We start from the raw sequence: 24,381 nt of genomic DNA on the forward strand, positions 1-24,381 counted from the left end.
TGAACACATAATACATACATACATATACATATTTAATAACAGTGGTCACTTAAACAAAAAGTAGTTCTTTGGGGGCTGCAGAGCAGCAGGTGAAGTGCTAGCCTTGCATTTCATGCAGCCTGATCTGGGTTTAATTAATATGCAGTTCCACATATGTTCCTGAGTCCCACCAGGAGTGATCCCTGAATACAGTCAGAATTTAGCTCTGAGTACTTATGGGGTAGCCTCAAAACCAAAAGTTAAATTAAAAGTTTATATTTAAAAAGGAGTGATTTTGGGCCCGGAAAGATAGCACAGCGGCGTTTGCCTTGCAAACAGCCAATCCAGGACCAAAGGTGATTGGTTCGAATCCCGGTGTCCCATATGGTCCCCCGTGCCTGCCAGGAGCTATTTCTGAGCAGACAGCCAGGAGTAACCCTTGAGCACTGCCGGGTGTGGCCCAAAAACAAAAAAGGAGTGATTTTTTTTCAAAGGTAGTATTTATATTACCAACAAAACTCTACTAACTTATATCCAATAAATATTAATGTGTTAAACACTATTTCATGTGCTAGAACAAAAGAGACAGAGAGCTTTGTTTCAATAGACACAGATAATAAACAGGAAAATTTGAAATGATGAGAAAGGGCCACATATCCTAGATGTAAGTAAAGTAAAAATGGGAAAAATGCGAAGAGATAGCACATGTAATAGCCCTGGCCTAGGAAAAGTGACTCTAGTTATAATGTTTTTGTAGGAGGCAGCCCTAAAATGCTTAGGGTTTAGTTCTGGCTCTGCATTCAGGAATCACACGGGGTCTCCCGTGCCTGCCAGGAGCTATTTCTGAGCAGACAGCCAGGAGTAACCCCTGAGCACTGTCAGGTGTGGCCCAAAAACCCAAAAAAAAAAAAAAAAAAAAGGAATCACACGGGCAGTGCATGGGGGACAGTATGGGATGCTAGGGATAAAACCTAAGTGGTTGGGTGCAAGGTAAATGCCCTCCCCACTGTTCTATTGCTCCAGCCATCTAATTATAATCTTAAATGGAAATGAAAAGAACCAGAACTTTCAAATAAAGAATCATGTGCAGATACTTTTTTCTGTGGTTTTGCCAACTTCATTGACATAAACTTTCTTGAACTAATTTTGGAGGAAATCCACATATACAAAACCAGTCTATGTATATTTTAGGCTTGACCTGGCATAGTGTTGTACTTTATAGTCTAAACATCACATGTCAGGTTTGTGGTTATCTTAATAACATATGTGATAGGAAACCACACCTGTCATTTGGTAATGGCAGGTGTTAGGCTTTGAACTACTAGAAAATTAGATGTTAGGCATGAGTCCTTTCCCGCTGTGTCAGCTATGGGTCTAAATTAGCATCTATATTGTCTATGCACACATGTACTCAAAAAGCACTTCCTGTTCACCTGTATCAGCTTACTAAAAGGGCCCTGATTTTAAATCTTTTAAAACAGATATTAAAACTATCATTTTAGGAACAAACATTTCAGTAAAGAACAAGTTCTAGACACAGTGTTGTGTGTCTACAGAGGAGACAACTTTATTGCTGCCCACTGATGAATTGTGCATCAAAAACACTTTAACTCATGTGGAACCCACAGATGCCCTGAAAGGAAGCTTCTATATTCACTTCCCACAGATCAGGTGCATAAGATGATAGAGAGAGTATGTTGGCACCTAACAAAGGGCCAATGTGTAATGAAATAGGAAGGAGAGCCTAAGGTCTTTTGAGTTATGTAGGAAAGGGGACAATAAGGGCATTGTGATCAAGGCAATTCTTAGCTTCAAGTCCTATATCTGCTATTTAATGAATGTGAGCAAGTCTTTTACTCCTCTAAACAGTGTCTTCATGATTCTTTTCTCTTAAGAGTAGTTATAAGGATTAAAAACAATGGGATATGGGGTCATAGTGATAGTAGAGTAGGTAGTAGATAGTAGAGCATCTTGCATGCTGCTAATCTGGGTTTGATCCCCTGCATCCCACATGATTCCCAGAGCCTGGCAGGAATGAGTTGTGAATGCAGAGCCAGGATTAATCCCTGAGCGCCACTGGATGTGGCCCCAAGACAAACCAAAAAAAAAAAACCAACAACAACAAAACAAACAAACAAACAAACAAAAAAGAAATGGGACTGATTGGTTGAGGAAATTGTGTAATGGCCATACATTATATGCATGTTATACATATATGTGGTTATACATTATATGACTGTAACTCAAGCATGAACAACTTTACCTGTCGAGAAAAAAAGCTATATTATGAATGACCTTGTAACCATGTCATTTAAGTAAAAAAAAAAAAAAAAGAGGGGGGCGCTGGAGGATAGGACTGTGGGTAGACAGAGAGTTTGCTTTGTCCATAGCTGTAGCTGAGCTGAGTTCAATTTCTGGCATCCCAGATGGTCCGCCAAGACCACTAGGAGTGATTCCCTTAGTGCATAGCCAGGAATAAGCCCTGAGCACAGGTGAATGTGGCCCCAAAACAAAACAACAAAGCACAAAAAGCAAGGACAGTGTCTAGTAGAGAAACAACCCCTCCCCTAAAACTATAATGATTATTATTCCCTCTAGCTTTTGACTGATACTCAAGGTATCATTGGAGCACTGGCATAATCAACGCTAGCTGGAAACTTTGAGCCATAGGATTTAGGGTACCACTCAAGACCCACTGACTGTCTCACTGTCTCATAACACAAGAACAGCATATTGTCAAGCACATTAAAGTTGGAAAAGTGGTCCTTGACACTTCACTGCTTATACCAAATCGATAGTGCTATGAGGTATTGGTAAAAAAAGATTTGCTTTCTTTTCTTTGATTTTTGTTTTGGGGTCACACCTGGCAGCACTCAGGGTTACTCCTGGTTCTGCACTCAGAAATTATTCCTGGTAGGCTCAATAGACCATACTGGGGATCAAATCTAGGCAGCTACATGCAAGGCGAACACCCTACCTGCTGTGCTATCACTCTGGTCCAAACATGTGCTGTCTTGATGTGACAAAACATGAAAATTGATCCATATTTCTCTCCCCTGTCAACTTGCACATGCTTTTTGTATGAGTGTAAACACCAGAGCTGTCAATACATCCTCTGTCTGCACATATTTCAAATTTGAACCAACCTAGATATTTCAGAACTCTCTTTGATAAGACTGGGTCATATCAACAACTACTGATTCCAAACAAAAATTGCGAGCAACAAGTGACATTAGTGTAAAAGAAATAACAAAAACATCAAAGCCGTTGCATTTTGGAAAGAAAAAAAGAAAATAGGGAAATGAATCAGGTCTCAGTCACAAAATGTTTACAATTGGGATTATTCTATAAGCATGTCATACTTATCATGTTTTGTAGTTTACAAAAGACTTTCAGGTATTTCATCTCCTTTAATCATCAAACAACCTTGAACCACAAGTATTCCACCCTATTATGATGACTGAGGGGAAGAGATGGTATCTTTGGTTAGCTGAGGCCAAATATGATATTTCACAACAACCACACAATCTAAAAAGCAAACTGTGAAGAGTATATATGAGCCAACTTCACCTCCAACCTACTGGGGAGTGTTGAAATTCACTCCCAGAACTGAACTGAACCAAGGGGTCATCTTAATCACTGTGGATCCTGGACAGCATTGACACCATCTTCCTCTTTCTAGGCAGCAGGTTTCCTCTAAGAGGAGACCAAGAAGGTGTCCAGGGGTGGACACTGGAATTGAGTCCAGTCCTAAGTGACATAGATTCCTGCTGGTCAGCATCTCTCTCTCTCTGTCGTCTCTCTCTGTCTCTCTCTGTCTCTGTCTCTGTCTCTGTCTCTCTCTCTCTCTCTCACTCCTTCTCTCCTGTACTGAGGATTGAACCAGGTCAGCCACATGCAACACGAATGCTCAAGCCCCTGTGCTATCCCTCTAGCATTTCCGAACCCCTACCTTGGACACACCTTTCCTCACTCAGGCCATTGTTAGGATAGTATTGGTTGGCCAAGTGACATCCAGAAACAACAGCTTAAAGCTTGGCTCTCAGAGGGATAAACCAATATAGTGATTACTATCTAACTCTGATCTTGAGAAACAAACCAAATCCTTAAATTAAAAGAACATAACCTAAACCCAAATAAACTGCCTGAGGGAGATGACTGTGATGACTGTGAGAAGTGGTCCTGATACTTAAGGCCCCACTAAAGCATGAAGGCAAAGGCAAAGTATCTATAGCTGGAAACTAAGTAGATCCAACACTATCAAAAGCATAAGACCCAAATGTCAACAATTAAACTTAAAAAAATATGTGTTAGGGTGTGTGGGAGTCTGGAGTCTGTAAGTAGTAGAGGAATATTAATAAGGGAAGGGGTATTGGGACTGGAGGTAGGGAAAGTATATGCCTGAATATCTACTGTAAATAACTTGAAGCATGGTGTCGAGATTTTAAAATAAAATAGAAAAAAAAAATGGTCTCAGTAAAGGCTTCTGTGTCTTTGTTCTATTACTTGCAATAATCTGAATTTAGATGTGGCCATAGGAGCAGCAACATCAGCACTGGGAAGGTATTTCAGCCTGAGTGGAAAAAACTGAGTGGTCTAGAAAGAATAGAACAGACAAAGAAAAAAAAAAAAAAAAAAAAAGAAGTAGCCACAACTTCCACCTCCCAGATCCTTGGTAACACTTGGATTTATGGTTTGACTGTGTAAATTGCATTGGTCACATTCGTTATGAAAAAGGCAAGAGACCACCTACCCGACCCAAAGGGTAGGCAGGTGGAATTTTTTGTGCTGGCTGAAGGAAGCCACCATTGCAGATTAAACTGCTTTTCATGGAGAGATTTCTAAAAATACCAATTCGAACTTTTCAATGTTCTGGATTTAAGTCATGGCAATGAGTATACATAAATGCATACAGGTACATGAAGGCAGAGTGAGGATTTATACTTTGAGGGGCTTAAATAGCTTTAACCTTAATCTTAGTCTTTGATCTTAATCTTACCAGGGTCCCTTAATCGCTTGGGACTCTGACTATTTTATCTACTGTACAAATAAAATCACTAATGAGTTTTGGTTCTTCCAACATACAGAACAGATGGTGAACCCCTCAAATTCCTCTGCTCCAATTATATATATATATATATATATTTATATATATATATATATGTATATATATTATATTGCACACACAAGCAGGTTTTTCAAATCAGAAGAGACAAAGAGGTCTTACCTGCTGATGCAGTAGAACGCAATGAGCCGAAATAAATCTGCAAAACTGATTCCTGAACCTTCCAGGGAAAAGGCTGAAAAAGAGAGTTAGGAAACCAGCTGAGTGTTCTCAAGTGGCAGTCGTGCTTTTCACTGGGACTATCTCTAAGTGGCAATTGACAGTGCTACTTATCCGAACCAGTGTGAGGATGGAGGGAGGCAGGAAGAGGCCAGTAAATAGTGGATGGCCTCGGTGTCCAGCTTCTGACTCACGCAAAGCACACACTCCAGACCTTGGGAAACAGACCAGCACAGACTAAAATTGCACAACTCTTTTTATAATACAAAGTTGGGAAGGGTTTAAGAAACCTAACTGGGTGGAGTGAGAAAGGACACCTTTTCAGGACAGAGGCCGAGACACGAAATGCTCATCATTATTGATTCCCACAAACCAAGTCACACTCCTTTCTTCCAAAACTAACCTCTTCTGGAGAAGATAGGAGGGAGAAGGGGAAGCACAAAGGATAAAGGAGGAACACTGTTCCCCTGCATCAATTTTTGGTTCAATTCAGTGTGAAGAATCCTTGTCCATTTCTTTCTTATTTATTTGCTTAATTTAGGTGAGGTGACACCCAGGGTACTCAAGGCTTACTCCTGGCTCTGTAATTAGGAATTACTTTGGGACCATAGAGAGTGTAGGGATAGGACCATGCAAGGCAAACAGGCAAGTTCTATACTTTTTTTTCTTTTTAGAAATTTTAAAGAATTCCTAAATTCTAGAGTTTCCATTCCTCTCCAATGCACAGGCTTCACCAATGGAGAAGAAATCATCTGCCAAGGTGATGTACTGTTTCATGCATATTCCCGATGGGGAAGCAGGGAGTATTTTGACTATAGATACTCATATAATCTCTCTCTCCACACTTGGCAGTTATCAGAACTTATTCCTGGTTTTCTGCTCATGGATTATTCCTGGCAGGGCTGGGGGACCAAATAGGGTGCCAGGAATTGAACTTGGGTTGGCCAAGTGCAAGGCAAGCACCTTACCTTACCTTATGTGTACTATATTCTTTAGAACCTGTTCCAGAAATACTCTAATGGGACAGGGATATGGTAGAGCATTTGCCTGGCCTTCAGGAGACTGGAGTCAACCCTTGGCACCAAACAAAACAAAACACTCAAAAACTTCTTAGAACAGATTCTGGCCCATGGTATACCAAAAGTATAGCAGGTATCCTCAGCCTTATGAATAGTTCCACATTTCCTTGATCAGATCATTTTCTTTTTTTTTTTTGGTTTTTCGGGCCACACCCGTTTGATGCTCAGGGGTTACTCCTGGCTACGCGCTCAGAAATTGCCCCTGGCTTGGGGGGACCATATGGGACGCCGGGGGATTGAACCGAGGTCCTTCCTTGGCTAGCGCTTGCAAGGCAGACACCTTACCTCTAGCGCCACCTCACCAGCCCCGATCAGATCATTTTCTTGATAATCACTTACTGGGGGGTGAATTCCATATTCTCATTTATTTTGTTTCACTTTTATTTTTTTGCTTACATAAAATTTGTGTAGTACCCGAAAAACATATCCACAGCTTTATGCATGTCATCACATTGTCACACACACACACACACACACACACACACCCACCCCACAAATCATAGACCACCAATTGGTAATTTAAGAGGGAGCCAATGCGAGGTAGCTTACCTTCTTAACCTTTGTTTTATCATCTGTAACATGAATAATTACAGGAGCCAGAGAGCTAGTACAGTGGGTAGGGTATTTATATCTTACATGCAGCTGACCTGAAATTCAATCTCCACTTTCCCACATGGTCCTCTGAGCACTGCCAGGTATGGCCCCAAACCAAAACAAACAAAAACAGTCCTTCTTTTGATTCTCACAAAGATACCAGTGGGAACATAAATGTTAAAAGGTGAAATAAAGACTGGAAAGACAGTACAAGTGGTACAGTGTTTGTGTGCCTTGCATGAAGCTGATCCTGATTTTATCCCCAGTATCTTGGATAGTCCCTTGAATACAGACAGGAGAAACTCCTGAGAAAAGAACCAGGAGTAGCCTTGAGAACCATGAAAACTGACTGGCTCTTCTTAATAACAACAAAATAAAAACTAAAATAAGTTATGTGACAGCAGTATGGAAGTATATAAAATAGGAGGTAGAGTTTATTATTAAAGTTGATGCCAGCATATACCATCAGTGATTCACAGGTGGTTGCCCTATTGGACAGGATATACCACTGAAAACTCACAACTGTTGGAATCATAGTAGACAGATTGTACCAGCAGCAATGGTTACTGTTGCCAAAATTTCCTATTATACTTGGTTTGGCATTATCTGAGAAAGTGGTATATGTCTCCAGAGGGAGAGAAACAGACTGTGGTTTCACCATATCAAACCATATCATCCAGACACCCAGCATCTGTATCCTTCTAGCCTAAACTTTTCTTCTCCTAACCTATGCTGAAGGGACTAATAGGTGACTCCAGGTTCTGGGGAAGCTCTGAATGCCTTCTTCAAACTAGCTTTTTTAGCCCTGTCAACTATATAGATGAAACACTTTCAGGAGATGAGACCTAACATGTCCACTAAGAAGGTTTTTGTAAAGGAAGCTGTATTTACTGGAAGAAAGGATGTGCTTTCCAGGCTAAGTAGATGCAGATGGGTATTAAAAAAGATGGACAAACATGGGATAGAGTGATGGTACAGCAGGTAGGTGTTTGCCTTGCAGTGGCCAACCTAAGTTTGATCCTTGGCATCCCATATAGTTCCTTGAGCACTGCCAGGAATGACTCCTGAGCACAGAAAATAGCTTCCCTACCCCTCCAAAAAAGATTAAAAACCAAGTTAGTTCAATCCCTTCTTGGCTAGCAGGTTTGCATAAGGTAACTCAGAATTACTCTTTTGTCCCATTTTTACTTATTTCATTATCTTTAAAGCAGTGGTTTGTAAATTTACATTTTTATTACCTCTTAATGCAAAAAAGCTAGTATAATTTACAGCTGTTCAAGTGTGTTTGAAAATAGGAATGTGTCCTTGGTCTCAAAGACCTTGGATAAGTTGGTAGAAAAATGCCCTAGAACCCAGGTTCATCGTTGAACCCAAGGCTGATCTCAAGTTGGCTGGTGTCAACTCTGTCAGAAATGTCACTTCAAGCCTCAGTTGAAGGTCATCTGGCCCAACAAGACTGTGCTCAGGGCCAGAGTGATAGCACAGCAGGTAGAGCGCTTGCCTTTCATGCAGCTGACCCAGGTTCGAATCTGTCATCCCATACAGTCCCTGAGCCAGCTAGGATTGATTCCTAAGTGCAGATCCAGGAAGTAATCCCTGAGCACCTCTGGGTATGGTTCAAAAAACAAAAAACAAAAAATCAACAACCCCCCCACCCCAAAACCCCCAACTATAGTCTGTGCTGAGTTAAACTCATCTATTTGCTCTAAAATTGACCTTACTATATCCATTTTCTTCAGGAACTGAGGCTCCAGTAGGCTGAATCTGAGAAGTAAGTGAGGTTCTGGTCTAGATTTATCAATGAGATATACTTGTCTTACTATCTTTCCTTACTCACTTGTAATTTTAATGATATTTTCCCCCTTTGGGATGAAGATCCAGCTTCCAAAACGTTCTCTTTTTTTTTTAACTTTTATTTATTTATTTATTTATTTATTTATTAGTTATTTAGTTTTGGTTTTTGGCTCACACCCAGCATCGCTCAGGAGTACTCCTGGCTCTATGCTCAGAAACCACTCCTGGCAGGCTCGGAGGACAATATGGGTTGCCGGGATTCGAACCACCATCCTTCTGCGTGCAAGGCAAATGCCTTAGCTCCATATTATCTCTCTGGCTCCTAAAATTTATTTATTTATTTATTGGTTGGTTGTTGGGCCACAACAGCGCCCAGGGGTCACTCCTGGCTTCTGCACTCAGAAATCTGGCAGCCTGGGGGACCATATGGGATGCCAGGAATTGAACCAGGTCCCTCATGGTTTGGCTACATACAAGGCAAATGCCCTACCACTGTGTTATCTCTCAGGCCTCTCAAAACTTTCTTGAAGGCTGGCAGCCTAAAGAATTAAGTGTCACCATTTGGGGAAAGGATGCACACCTGGCATGCTTAGGGGACCTTATACGATGTAAGGAATTGAATCTGGGTTGGCTGTGTACCATTGGACATCTCCTGGCCCATGAGTGTTACCATTTTTCTTTAAAACTTGGCCTCCTGGGCTGGAGAGATAGCACAGTAGTAGGGTGTTTGCCTTGCACACAGCCAACTCAGGACGGATCTGGGTTCAATTCCCAGCATCCAATATGGTCCCCCGAGCCTGCCAGGAGCAATTTCTGAGCACAGAGCCAGGAGTAACTCCGAGCACTGTCGAGTGTGGCAAAAAATCCAAACGAAACAAAACAAAAACTCAAAACCAAACTTGGCCTCCTGAGATTTCACATTACTGAAAGCACTGAATCACAGAAAAATAACCAGTTCTACTGAGCACTGCCCTCCCTTCAAAACTTTAGGCAGTTAACTTTTTCTAAAACCTTAGATTCTGTGATTAGAGGATTTAATAGAAGACTGAAGAATGATAGCCTGGAGGGAACTGGTGTGCTCCAGAATTATCCACAAAGAAGTGCAGACACAGGGTTTTAACATTAAAAGGCTGAGCAGTCGTCTGCCTACCAGCTTAGTCATCAGCAAACTTGGGAGCTGTGCTCTACTTAACTGGGAAGGGAATGAGAAGTTGCCATTATTAAGCCCTGCCATCTGCCAAGGGAACATTACATAGAGGCTGTTTAATTAAACTGTTAGCTCCCGAGGTCACTATCTCCACAATGCACAGGTGAGAAAGCAAGATCTGTCAGGTAGCCCTTTCAGGGAAAAAGGCGCAGTGCCAAAACTTGGTCCTTCTCCAGGTTCTTTTCACTTCTACTTGCTCAGGAGTCTCAAAACCCTCTAATGACCACTTACTGTATGTGCTTTCTTTAATGGCAAATTCCTTGAAAGGACTTCCAAATTCACAAGGCAGGCGAAGAGAGAGAACTTTCTTCGGCATTTTGGTAGATTTATGAACCAGGAAGATCTAGTTAAGGGAAAAGAAAAACAAATTTAGGAAATATTGAATGGGTCGGAACTCAGGCCAATGATTTCTGTTCAATCCAATCTACAAAAGTAGAATATTCTTTACAGCTGAACTGCAAGATTCCAGGTGGGAGCTGGAGAATAAGAACACCAAGTATTCTAGCACACCACAGAATACTTTCTAAAACTGGCTTCAAAATGATAGTTGGTTTTAGTTTTTGACCATACCTGTTGGGCTCAGGGGACCATATATGGTGCTGGGAATCGAACTCTGGGTCAGCTGCATACAAAGCAAATGCCCTACTCCCTATATGCGGTCTCCAGTCCCCTTGAAAAAGTGGTAGTGATTTTACTTTGAAAGAACTTTTTCCACAAGGGGAAGAACATTTTTAGTGTATGTGAGCATTTTCACTTTTTAAACATAAAAATAAAAAATTTAAGATTGAGGTAAACTAGTTCTAGAGGTGATGTCGCTAAACCACAGTAGACTGTATAGCAAATCATTGGCTAACCTGGCTCATGGATGAACTGAGATAGAAATTAGAATTTGCTATTACTAGCGAAAAGCCAGATTTAAAAAAAAATATTTATTTTTATCATTCTGACAAAATGTCCTGCTTCTGTTGAAAAAGTGACATGATTGGGCAAGATCAGGTCTGATAACAATCTGTTGGTGCTGGAAAATAGCTGCCTCCTTCAGAAGACAGGTGGATGTGTTTTGAGGTGCACTGCTCCTTACACTTTCAGTCCATTTACTCGCATCTCACTTCACTTTTTGACAGTCCCTCCAGATTGTAATTCTGTGTTGAAACCTGACTATTAAACTAGCCCACTCTCAGGATCTCAGAATTACAGGATGCCACTATGATCTTTGCCACTGTGTCAGGGGATGCCAATTATATAATTACAAATCAAACAGTACTCTCTGTGTGCACTGCAGAATGGCTCTAGTCTGGTTTCCTCTCCTGGACCATGACCCTCCTCCAAGGATCCTGTCCCATACTATTTCTTCTTCTTCCCTTGCATTTGGATATTTTGTTCTCCACTTCTCTATTTGTCTTTAGTTTTTCCATTAATTTTTTTTTTCTGTTTCCAATCATTAGTTATTATTTGGATGTTCAAGAATCACAGTAACTGGGTGCTTGGGAAGGAGTAAGACAAGAAGGAAAACCTCTGAGTTCTCTTTTTCCCAGCACCCTTGGGGAGGCAGCTAGTGAACTTGTCTAGTGAACTATTATATCATCAGTGTCTCGGGGTATCCTGATACTAAAGGAGACTCATTTACCAAACCCAAAACAGTGACACTCAAGGCCTCCATTGAAAGTTTGCTGACCTCATGGACCCATGCTACCAGAGACTGTCTTTGCAAGGTCCTCTCTTTATACCTGTTCAGTTCAGAGATGTTCTTCTAACACTGTCACTTCTCCTGTTAACATTCCTAATCCAAATTGTTCCTGATGTCATGCTGCCTTCAGCCTGCTCCATCATGTCAGGCAGATCCTGTCCAGGGATCAGGCAGGTGGGAAAAACATTGCTCCTGACTAACTCCCCAGAAGGTCTCAGCAGGAAGGGACATGCTGGATGGCAGGAGCAAGGCCAGTCCAGGAGAGAACTGTCTAGACACATACAACTTCCTGCTTTGAAATTCTCTGTAGGCATGCAGGAGCAGACAATCAAAACTACAAAAAGTTGGGTTTCACAGAATAAGGTTCTCATCATAGAGACAAAAAACAGAGGCAACACTCAGCAGGCTGGCCAAGAAATTCTCCAGAGATGATCGAACACTTTGCCTAGTCTCTCTGAGCGTGTTCCAACAGAGGCCCTAGTCCAGTTTATTTCTGTCATATGAGAAACAAAGACTCACTCATAAGTCAAAATGTGATAACAGTTAAGCTCTGGCTGATAAGAAATGTTTGTTTTGAGGCCCAATTGTTACAAAATTAATCTGTCAGCTACTGGTGGAATTTTTCCTTGCTCCTTCATCTATTTCTCAGGTTTATCCCTTATTGAATATTATTTTAAGTCATATTATATCCATGACTTATTTATTCTGTTTCATTGTTTTAGGTGGGGATGGTGGAGGCGCTCAGGGGTTTCTCCTGACTCTGTGCTCAGGGCTCATTCCTGGTGGGTCTCAGCGGACCCACTATGGTGTGCTGAAGATTTAATCAGGGCCAGTAGCCTGCATAGTAAGTACTTTATCACTGTACTATCTAGCCCCTACTTATCTTCTTTTCTCTTATGCTTTTCCTTGGATCAAATCCAGGGTTTTATACAAGCAATGCAGCTCCTCTACTTTATTTTGTTTGTATGTTTGTTTGTTTTTGATTTTGTTTTTGGGCCACACCTAGTGTTACTCATGAGTTAATCCTGGTTTTACACTCAAAAAAATTATTCCTGGTGTGTTTAAGAGACCATATGGGGGGCCGGAGAGATAGCATGGAAGTAAGGTGTTTGCCTTTCATGCAGAAGGTCGGTAGTTCGAATCCTGGCATCCCATATGGTTCCCTGAGCCTGCCAGGAGAGATTTCTGAGCATGGAGCCAGAAGTAACCCCTGAGCACTGCCGGGTGTGACCCAAAACCCCAACCCCCCCCCCCCCCAAAAAAAAAAGACCAGATGGAATGCCAGCAATCAAAACTGGGTCAGTCACATGCAAGGCAATACTTGCTGTGATATTGCTCTGGTCCCCTCCAAATCTTCTACTTTTGAGCTATATCCCCATGCACATGGCTGACCCATGTTTATGAAGTACAAGTTATATTCTAGAGTTCTCAATAATGAAAATATTCTATATCCTGTGCCATCCAATTGTTGAGGTAACCCTCAACTGACTTGTGACTAGTGCAAATAAGAAACCAAATTAAAAAATGCATTTTGGGCTGGAGAGATAGCACAGTGGTAGGGCGTTTGCCTTGCAAGTGGCTGACCCAGGACTGATGGTGGTTCAAATCCCAGCATCCCATATCCCCCGGGTCTGCCAGGAGTGATTTCTGAGCACAGAGCCAGGAGTAACCACTGAGTGCTGTCGGATCTGAAAAAACAAAACGCAAAAAAAACCATTTTGTTCTAATAACTTACTTAATTTAAACAGCTAGCTGGGGGTAAGTGGCTGCTACAGACTGAATAACATTTTTTGAGGAACTTGTATAAAGTGGAATGATCTCCATGAGAATGAGATTGCTTTGGGGTAGTTAACTGACAAAGAAACAGGATTTTGAGACCTGAACCTTGCACAAAGTCACAGAAAATGAAGACATCACCAGTCAGTGCTAACAATTATATAACCGGAACTATAGCTCTGGGTAAGGAATTTGCTTTGCACAAAGCTGACCTGGGTTTGATCCTCAGCATCCCATATGGTCCCTCATACTCCTGCCAGAAGTAATTTCTTTTTTTTTTGGAGGAAGAGATTTTGGGTCATACCCAGCAGTGCTCAGGGGTTACTCCTAGCTTTGTACTCATAAATCACTTATGGTGGTGCTCAGGAGACCAAATGGGATGCTGGGAATTGAACTTGGATTGGCAAAACGCAGGGCATTAACTTGTATAATATCACTTGTAACAACCCCATGCCAGGAGTAATTTCTGAGACAGAAACAGAAGTAATCCCTGAGTGCAATCGGGTGTGCTCCTCCCAAAGAAAGAAAGAAAGAGAACAAGAATTATATGATTAATTTTGAAGGACGGGGCCCAGGTTGAATGCTGGGTCCTGGAAAATTTCTAAGGCTCAGAGTGAATCATGAAACAGCAGGGACAATCAAAGATTCCCAATGTTTGATAGTAAGGAATGAAACTAAAGTCTCTGCCCATTGGCACTTCCTCATCTCCTAGATGTCCTATTATCTTTTTTTCTTTTAAAGTTTTGGGACCACAACCAGAAATGCTCAGGGATACTCCTGGCTCTGTGCTCAAGGATAACTTCTATAAGCTTGGAGAATCATGTGAGATGCCAGGGGGTTGAAGGAGGGTCAGCCATGTGCAAGGTAAACACTCTACCCACTTTACTATCTTTCTGGCCCCTGCCCTGTCTGTTATCATGAGTCCAGAACACCATCCCCTTCCCCCTCCATGACAAATAAGCAGGTGATGACAGAAATATCCTGAAAAGCTGTTTATGAGATCTGTCTCCATCACTTCCAAGATTTCACCACATTGCAACCCACAGGATTGCAATGATCCATCCAATGATCCAATGGATCCAATGGATCCAATGATCCATGATCCATCCAGGAACCATGATCTGTGATCCCTCTCAGCTGGGGAGAATTTGTTAGAAGTCCACATCTTTTAAAGGAAGCAGCAGCCTACCTGATTCAACCTGTTTATCTGTGTTCTGAGTCTTACCCCTGGAGGCTGGGACTGTAGAACTTGTGCTGCCTCCTCAGCACTCAGGCTCAGCTGTAGCCAGATGGGGTGAGTGTGGAGAAGTCGGTCCAAAATGCTGAGCCTGTTGGAGAGGCTGTCATAACCAGAGTCCCGAGGACAAATTTTCACATCCTTTTCCTCAGAACAACCATCATCCTTGTGTCTCACCATGCTAGGAGGCAGAGAATGGGAAGGGTCAAATGGCAGGCACAGTTTTTCTATGAAGAAAACCATTCTCCAATCTCATAAGAAATGCTTATATAATTGCACAGCACATCACTCCATCTGTGATCTTCACCACATCTATCTTTCACCAGACTGAAAAGTTTCTGAGGCCAGACAATAGGTTCTATTTTACCCCAGATCATGTCTATTAACCAGAGTATCCAATACTACTCAAGAGACCCAATTTCTAATTCTCATCTAACTTTCCACATAAAATCATGGATCATCAGTACCAAAATAAATTGATTTTCTTTCCTTACCACACATCAAGACATAAGACTTGTTTCGTGTCTTGATGTGTGCTAAAATAAATAATACATTTTTACTGATATGATAATTCCTTATTATAGAACAATGGTGTTATACTTCATGAGTTCATTTTTCATATCTATAAGGAGAAAACAGTTCACATTCCCAATAAATCATCTATGAGAAAATAAAAAATGTGGCATATTTATACAATAGAATTTTATTCAGACAAAAAAAAGAATTTTATTTAGTCATAATAGTCAGTCTTCCTTTTCATGAATAAAGTATTGACATGCTTTAATAAACCTGGATGATATGAAGCTCATAAAAAGACAGACATTAGAAGATAAACACTGTATAAACACTCTTTATGGTAAGTGGAATATATGAACTATGAGACCAGACAGAAAGAGCTTAGGGATTGATGACTGAACTGGGAAGCGGGCAGGATCGATGGTTATTCCTAATATGTACAGAGTTTCATTAGAAAATAATGAAAATATTCTGCCAGTAGTGGCAATGACTATATGGAGAGTGTAATGAACATCAGTGATTATATACTTAGAATTTTGGAATTGTTCTTGGCATCTAGCCCAACAGTACATAAACATTAATTCAAAAAGATACATGCATACTTATGTTCATTGCAGTGCTAAGCATAATAGCAAGGCTATAAAAACAATCCAATGTCCAAGGACATATGAATGGATAAAGAGTTTGTGGCATATGTACACATCAAATACTATGCAGCTCTATGGAAAAAAATCTTGGATGGAAATAGAAGCCATGATGTTAACAAAACATGTCAGAGGAAGAGGGACAAATTGTAGATGATCTCACTGATCTGTGATATATACAGAATAAAACAAGGGACTATCTATCTAATGATAGCAAACCCTTGACCTGTGATTACAAAACTGAGATTATAGCAGTGAGGGAATAGTCAGGGGAAGAAGTGGTAGACTAGAAGTGACTTAAAGACAGTGTTGGGTGGAAGATCTTGAGCACCTTGGTGGTGGAAAGGATCAGTAACTCTGTCAAGTTTTCAAGTCAAGTTTTGTCAAGTTAAACACTATTAAACCTTTGTCAAGTTCTAACACTATTGTAACCCAATTATCTAAACCACAATAAATTTTAAAAAAGGAATTATGTGTATAAATGAGAGTGCAAAAATTATACTTTTTTGTGTTGCCTTTGGAACCAATACTAGCCTAGTTATTGAGCATTTAAACTCTTACAAATTAGAAAACTGAAGCACAAGAAGTCATCAAGCTCTCCTGCCTTAGACATAATTGTGAAATGGCAGAACCAGAAATTCTAGAGAGTGGGTGTTCACCCACTATTGCAGAAAAACAAATAAGACTAGGAACACAGTAGAGCTTATCCATGTGTGTGCCTAGCCACAGTCAAGCCATTTGCAAACATTCTCATGTACTCCTACAACCACCTGTAAGAGAGGTATTAGTATATACCAGTTAAAAGGAAGAGGACGGGGGATGGTTTGGTGGCTCATAGCACCTGTGCTGTAAATATGAGGTCTTGTGTTTGATCCTTATTACTGCTGATAGGTGTTAAGTGGGACCACTAGCAATATATGGTCTTGCACTCACAGAGGGGTGTGTGTGTGTGTGTGTGTGTGCGCATGCATCACAATTAAAGTATGTGGTCCCTGGTGAGCACTCCAAAGCAGAATGTGCATGAATTCTGTAACTATATATGAGTCCAATCCCTGATGGACACATATGCAAATACCACAACCAAAGGAGTGCAGACCTCACACTGAACATCCAGGCCAAGTGTGTGTGCACTGAAACCATGTGTGAGACACATAAGCACCATAATTATATATATACACAAACCTGGGTTACCAAGGCAACAACAAAGCAAAAGTTTTGTTTAATTGAAATACCGTGATACAAAATGGTTAGTGATTGAGTATTCATCATACAATGTGAGCAACTATCCCCTTCACTAGGGTGCACTTTCTGCCACCAGTGCCCCAGCTTCCTTCCTGCCTCTATGCAGACATTTTCCTTTTTAGTGGTTTGCAATATTGAAGGGGTATCATGCCTATCACTTTACCCCCTTTCATACCCAGTTCTTTTCCTGAGTGGTCATTTCCCACTTTCACTGTCATAGTGGTCCCTTCTCTAGCCTATCTGCCCTCTTCCCATTGTGGAAGCTTTCTCCTAAGAATTTTGCATTCTTCTCAACCTTCATTTCTATTGCCTTTGGGTATTATTCTCCTGCTATGTTTTCTTTTCTTCTTTTAAATTTAAGCACAGTGGTTACAAAATTGTTCATAATAGAGTTTCAGTCATACAATGTACACCACCCTTCAGCAGTACGTATTTTCCACCACCAATGTCCCCAGTTTCCCTCGCCATTCTCCTGCTGCCCGTCTCAGAGCAGATATTTTACTTTTTTCTCTCTTCCTTTTATTTTTCCCTTTTTAGCATTCTGGTTTGCACTATTGTTAATGAAGGGGTACCATTTGCAAACCCTGGGTTGGATTCTAGGTACTGCCATAAAAAAACAAAAAACAAAGAAAAACAAACCAACTAAAACCCTTAACATGCAACTGAGCCCAATCCAGTTAGGAAAAATAAAGAGTGGGCACCATGTCACTGGAGAGATGCTCAGAAGTTAGAGAAAAAAATATTTCACCTCGACCATCTCAGGTTGGTGATATCTTGACCAAGACCCGTAATTCAATGACGTCTCACACAGAATTCCTGACACATGTGCTCTAGGCATCAATATGCTGGCACCTATTCTTTTCTTCCTTTGAAGGGCACAACCTCTGACAGCTGACCTCAGTCTAAAAATCGGTGCCCAGACAGGAAGATAGTGAATAAGATTCATGGCTCCTTTCAAAGAAGTAACCATCAATTAAAGCTTGTCTTTGCAAGTGACTAAACTCAAGCCTTGATTCAGCCAGTCATTGGAGGTTTGTAGCCTATTATTATAGGACAAATTGGATTTCATCAGGGCCAACCTGCAGGGAAAAACGAATGAGGAAACTATTAGAGCTTTTAGGGCCTGATCTAGAACCCCTTTAGTAGACAGGGTGTCTATGCTCGTGTGTGTGTGTGTGTGTGTGTGTGTGTGTGTGTGTGTGTGTGTGTGTGTGTATGTGTGTCTGTGTGTGTGTTGGCAGACCAAAGCTCCTTTCTCCCTGCCATAACTGGAAAATTTTCCTTTCCCTAGGAACAGGCCCACTGCCAATCCACACTCTGTCTGGTGAGGAATAGCCTTTTGACTAAGTTTGAGTAAGTCTAAGTTGTCCCAGAAGAATCAGACTGAAGTTAGGTTCCTACTGGCCACATCTTTTTTTCTGGGATTGTACCCTTGTCCCATTCTGTTGAACAAAGTTGACAATGTCAACCTTGTGAATGTCTTTCAATCAATCTTTGCACAAACATCCCTGTCTTTGCCTCTGCTTCTGGAGAATTCAACCTAGGAACTTGATAGATGCACAGAAACTAAGTGAATACCGGAAACCACTATCTGCAAGCAGATCTGAAGGAAGACAAAGAATGAGTGGTTCATCAAAGAGAAACCTCTGTCAGAAGAGTCTAATAATAATGACCTGATCTCCATGGGGACAACTGACCAGATTTCTTTTTAATTTTGCAGTACTCAGGGAGCTGGAGCAGGGAGGCCACTCCTGTCCAAACTTAGTCAACTGGGATACACGTTCAATGTTTGAGCCTAGTCACACAGTTCTGCTCAAGCCAAGGGTTGCTGAGGACTACTAAGTTATCACCCACTGCTGTTGGGATTGAGTTGCCAGGGATAGAATCCAGGGTCTGGCATATGCAAAGCAAGTGCAAGGCATGAATTCTAGTCCTCTAGTGCATCCTCTATTTCATATCAAGATGGCCCTGAATCAGGTTTCTTAGTTTTTTAATCAGTATTAAGTAATAAAACCTCCACCCAATTAGAACAAAGGCAAATCATAAATTCCATGTCTGTCCTTTCTACTCTATTAGGAAACAGAATATTGATGGTATTCAAATATCAACGCATAAATTTTTTATCAATAGGTGATCAGGCTGGACCCTGGACAAAGGTGAACGATCCTTCAAACGTTCTTTTAGCAGGGGCTGGAGAGATAGCACAACAGTAGGGCATTTGCCTTGCATGCAGCTGACTAGGGATGGACCTAGGTTCAATTCTCAGCATCCTATATGGTCCCCCAAGCCTGCCAGGAACGCTTTCTGAGTGCTGAGCCAGGAGTAACTCCTGAGAGCCACCAGGTGTGGCCCCAAACCTCCTCCCCCCCCCCAAAAAAAAACAACCCAAAACAACCATTCTTTTAACCAAGTGATCAGTGTTAAGACCTGTAAACTGACTAACCCTGATACTAGTAATGATCTGAGAAACTATAATCATCATAGGTATCCTTCCTGGCCCAAGATGCTTTTAAACAAATTAAACAGAAGGAAATAACTAGACACAGTCCAAATTCAGGAACTTTCTGAAAAACGACTGGTCTGAAATGTTAAAAAGTGACAGTCATGAAATATTTTACTTAAGGTTGTGGGATTATACTAATACATGCAAAGAAAAAGAGATAGACAACTATAGAATGCAGAATTGATAAACAGGATCAAGATTTTTAAAAAGTTATAAAGGATCATGAAGGATATTTGAACGTGGATCTATATTAGATGCTATTGGATTGCTACTTAATTTCTTCAATGTGATTAGTTTACTGTAGTTATGTAGAAAAAGGTTCTTTTACTTTTCTGGGAAATTGAGAGCTTTGATGGTGGAACACTTAGCATTCATTCCTGGTATTGCTCAATCATATACAGTATTGGGGATTAAAAGGTTTTTGTTTGCATGCAAGGCAAGTGCCTTAATTCTTATACTATATCTTCAGGCCTGCGGTCCCTTTGGTCCCTTTGGTTCCCTTTATAAAAGACTCAGGCCCTGTGGTACTGAGGATTACCTGGGTTCCAATGGTGGTAATTAATCAGGGCCTTCAGGGTGTTTGAGGGCCCAGATGATGCCAAGGCTATAAATGGGGTCAGCCACATGCAAAATATATACATATATCATCTCTCTGTTCTTACATAGATTTCTGTAATAAATTCATTACATTTTTTTCAAAGATTACTACTATTTCCCTGTATTTAGGGTTGCTCTTACAGAGAAATGAAGCTTGGATATGGATTCAGAGAGACTCAGAAGTGAAAATAAATAGCAGATACTAAAATAGTCCACAAATGCAAGGTACCTTGGGGGCAAAAATCACATACTGTAAAACTCAGACCCTATAACCTCCCCCATCCCAACACACCTGCAACCACATGATTTTGCAGTTGATCACTGTACATTCCTCCCTACTTTGGGGAAGTAGGACAAGGTAACGTTTGTCAACACCAGCTATCCTCTGGTCACACTTGAGTCCAAACTATTCAGAATGTGGGGTGAGAGGAGTTTTTCCACTTGGCTGTCTGCCCTTCATTCCTGGCCTCAGGCATTATTATTCTAGAGTCCAACACTAGAGGCTTGCAGAAAATGCATTCTAATGTAGAATTAGCTAGGGAGACACCGGGATCAATTTTATTAAAATTCACAGGATTGCACTCATTTGGAGAAACTAGCAATTTACAGAAGAACTTGTAAATGATTAACTTTATTGTCTTAATCAAGAGCTACTGGGGATGGCATCATCTAATGCATAAAAGGATGCAGACACTACTGGCTGGAATGCATTTTTTCTTTCCAAGATCCAGTCCTCAAGACACACTGGAAGTAGATCTATACTTTGATTTTCTTTGATTTCACAATCTAGTCTTTCTCCAAACAAATGACATACAATAAACACATTGCATAAAATATTAAAAGAAAAACAATCAACTTGGTATGAGGTGTTTTCTGAAGGGGGTAAAATATGCTGGCACAGCTAATGCTAGTTACAGAAATCCCAGGGGCTACTCCTAGCTCTGTATTCAAGGATCACTCCTGAAGGTATTAGAGGATCATAAGCTATGCCAAAGATTAAACAGAGGTCAACTGCATGCAAGACAAGTGCCTAACCTCTTTAAGTATACTTCTCTAGCTCTTCTTTTTTTTCCCTCATCCCTAGAAAAAGAAACTGTGTCTCTATGAGTTTTGCCATTGTCAAAGCTGGAACATAGAGAAATTATCTTCATATATATATATATATATATATATATATATATATATATATATATATATATATATTGCCACACCTGGCAGTGTTCAGGGTTTACTCCTGATCCCTGCACTCAGGGATCACTTCTGGAAGGGTTCATTGGACCATATGAGATGCTGGGATTGAACCCAAGTAAGCCAAGTCAAAGTAAATAGTCTACCTACTATACTCAGGCTCTAACACATTTCTTTTTATGTGTGTGGGAAGTTCTCAAGTCACATTTACTTTTTAAAATAATGTAAAATATATAAATCAATGCTAATGAGGGTATTTGGTAAATAAGAAAAAAATTGGGGGCTGGAATGATTGCGCAGCAAGGAGGCATTGCCTTGCACACTGTTGACCCAGGTTCAATCTCTGGCATCCTATATGCCCCCACCCTACCCTAAGCCTGCCAGGAATGATTTGAGTTCAGAGTCAGGAGTAATCTCTGAATACTGATGGGTTTGGCCCCCAAACAAAGACACACACACACACACACACACACACACACATGCATGCACACTCAAGCACGCACACACATACACTCACATGCAAAAAAAAAAAAAACAAAACAAAAAGAAAGGAAAAAGAATTGTGGCATGCAGATGAGACTGGTGTAGGCACAATTTGACTTGAACAACATACTTTTCCTGCATGGTTTGCAAAACTGGTCTTTGGAGTTAGAGAAAAAAAAATCACACAAAACAAAAAAGGCTTTTGCCATTATATAACCCATCCGTGCCTGTGGTCAAGCTTTTTAAAAGTCCACTACCACAAAAACCTTCTATCTATCCTATTAGAACCAAGCTTGAGTCCTGTCTCTACAACTAGAGATAATACTGTAATCCACTGGTTCTTTCCCGGAGCACCTGTTATTTTACTCTCCCTCTAACTTGCCTGTCTTCATCCCTGAGTCTTATTAGGTCAAGCCCCTACTCTAGGTGAGATGGGATTTAGGTAGGAGGTGAACCTAGTAAACACTAAATAGGTTTAATCCTAGTTAGTGAAGAAGGGGAAAAGCCCAGGGACCAATGAGCGTTAGGTACTGGTTCCTCATATTTAACCTCTGATTCAGGCCTTTCCCCAAAGAGGCACCAACCATAGAGTTTACTGCCAGTTTCAGTCATAGGAGACAAAGGATTCTTGTCTCTGTGTTTATCAGGAAAAGGGTGGCAAAAATCACCACATCTCCCAAAAGTACCTTTGGCCTTTAGCCATCTTAGGGCCTGGGGCAAGAAAAGGAAGCAGTCCAAATACTGAAAGAACAACAAGTCTAAACTGTTAGTAGGACCTGCTTCACTGCACATAAATTTCCTTCTAGACCCACACTGACTGGCAAGCCAAGTTTTGAGTCTAAAAGTCCATGTTGAGGGGAGGGAGATACGTAGTACACAGGATAGGGTGCTTGCCTTGCATGTGTGGGTTTGCTCTTCTGACCCCATCCATAGTGGCCCTGGAAAGGCACAGAACCAGGAGTAAACCCTGAGCAAAGTTAGGTATGGTTCCCAAACCCAAACCAAACCAACCAAAATCCATGATGAGTTTTGGGTTTGGGTTTTAGGCCACAGCCAACAGTGCTTGGAGCAACTCCAGAGTCAGTACCTGGGGAATTATTCCTGGGTACTTGGGGTACAACACATTGCCAGGAATAGAGGATCAAATTCAGACCTCCTATACACAAGCATGCAGTCAGTCCATTGAGCAATCTATCTAGCTCTTTGATGCTAAATTTTAACCAAGAATTATAATTCTATGCCCATAACATTAAAACTAGGACATTGGGGACATTTTTATTTAAGGCCCCAAATACATAATTTCTTTTTTTATTAATATCTTTATTTAAACACCTTGATTACAAATATGATTGTAGTTGGGTTTTGGTCATGTAAAGAACACGCCCCCCCCCCTTCACCAGTGCAACATTCCTATCACCAATGTCCCAAACCTCCCTTCTTATTTCAACTCTGTGGCTATAGCTAGCACATTAAGGATTTCAGCAAAAGCAGCTTCATGTACACCAGCTGGGTGAGCACAAAATAAGAGAGCTTTGGCAGGAAAGTGAGGTATGAAAAAACTCAAACAAAAATCCCAGATAAACACACTTACAGAGGCTCTAATACACTGCTACCATGAGAGTTCTTTACTTGGAATAAAAACTCTCATTTTCTACACATGTAAAAACTCAGATATCAAGATGACATTTTCCAGTAAGGCATATTATAGATTCAGTAGAATCCTTTCCAATTCTGTATTCCTAGAAATCTTCAGGGATAGGTAGAAAGAACCTTTGCAATCAGACTTGAGTCTGCTGCTGCCTCTTCACAACTGACTCTTTCTTTACTTGAAGTTTCCAGACTCAGTTTACCCAACAAACTTTTTTTTTTTTTTTTTTTTGGTTTTTGGGCCACACCCGGTGACACTCAGTGGTTACTCCTGGTTATGCACTCAGAAATTGCTCCTGGGTTGGGGGACCATATGGGACGCCAGGGATCTAACTGCGGTCAGTCCTAGGTCAACCACATGCAAGGCAAATGCCCTACCGCTGTGCCACACTCCGGTCCCATCCCATCAAACATAATTTGTTGACCAAAAGAAACTGTTACAACAACAAAATTGGAAAAGAACTTATTATGAGATCCTGGAAAGCCAAAGAAAACTGAGTTAAAATTCTGCTTAATTTTTAGGATGTTTTGTTCATTGTCTCCTGATTGTCTGATCTTCCTAAGAAAAGATGTTTTCATTTTAAGGTACACTATTCTTGAAATAAAATTTGAAGACTAGGGCCAGAGCAATAGCACAGTGGTAGGGTGTTTGCCTTGCACAGCAGCCAATCCAGGATTGAAGGTGGTTAGAATCTCAGCATCCCATATGGTCAGGAGCAATTTTTTAGCACAATAGCCAGGAGTAACCCCTGAGTATCACCAGGTGTGGCCCAAAAACAAACAAACAAACAAACAAACAAAAAAAAACAAAAATAAATTTGAAGACTAGTATTGTCAGCATTTAATGCGAATCTTTTGAGGATGGCTCCTGGCAGACCCTGTGGCTGGAATGTTCTCTGCCTATCATCAGGTACCAACTAGTAC

At 40.9% G+C, this 24,381-nt stretch overlaps 1 protein-coding gene across 1 annotated transcript in view; it reads right to left on the minus strand.

Moving 5' to 3' along the window:
• RIN2 (Ras and Rab interactor 2) overlaps positions 1-24,381 on the minus strand; it is a 116,549-nt gene that overhangs the window by 31,952 nt on the left and 60,216 nt on the right. Inside the window, exons 4-6 of the mRNA XM_049774329.1 lie at positions 14,626-14,818; positions 10,169-10,280; positions 5,207-5,279 (exon numbers count right to left, since the gene is read on the minus strand). Coding sequence (XP_049630286.1) covers positions 5,207-5,279; positions 10,169-10,280; positions 14,626-14,818 — 378 coding nt within the window. The remainder of the gene's footprint in view (positions 1-5,206; positions 5,280-10,168; positions 10,281-14,625; positions 14,819-24,381) is intronic.

The sequence above is a fragment of the Suncus etruscus genome, chromosome 6 (assembly GCF_024139225.1).
Source record: "Suncus etruscus isolate mSunEtr1 chromosome 6, mSunEtr1.pri.cur, whole genome shotgun sequence".
Lineage (NCBI taxonomy): Eukaryota > Metazoa > Chordata > Mammalia > Eulipotyphla > Soricidae > Suncus > Suncus etruscus.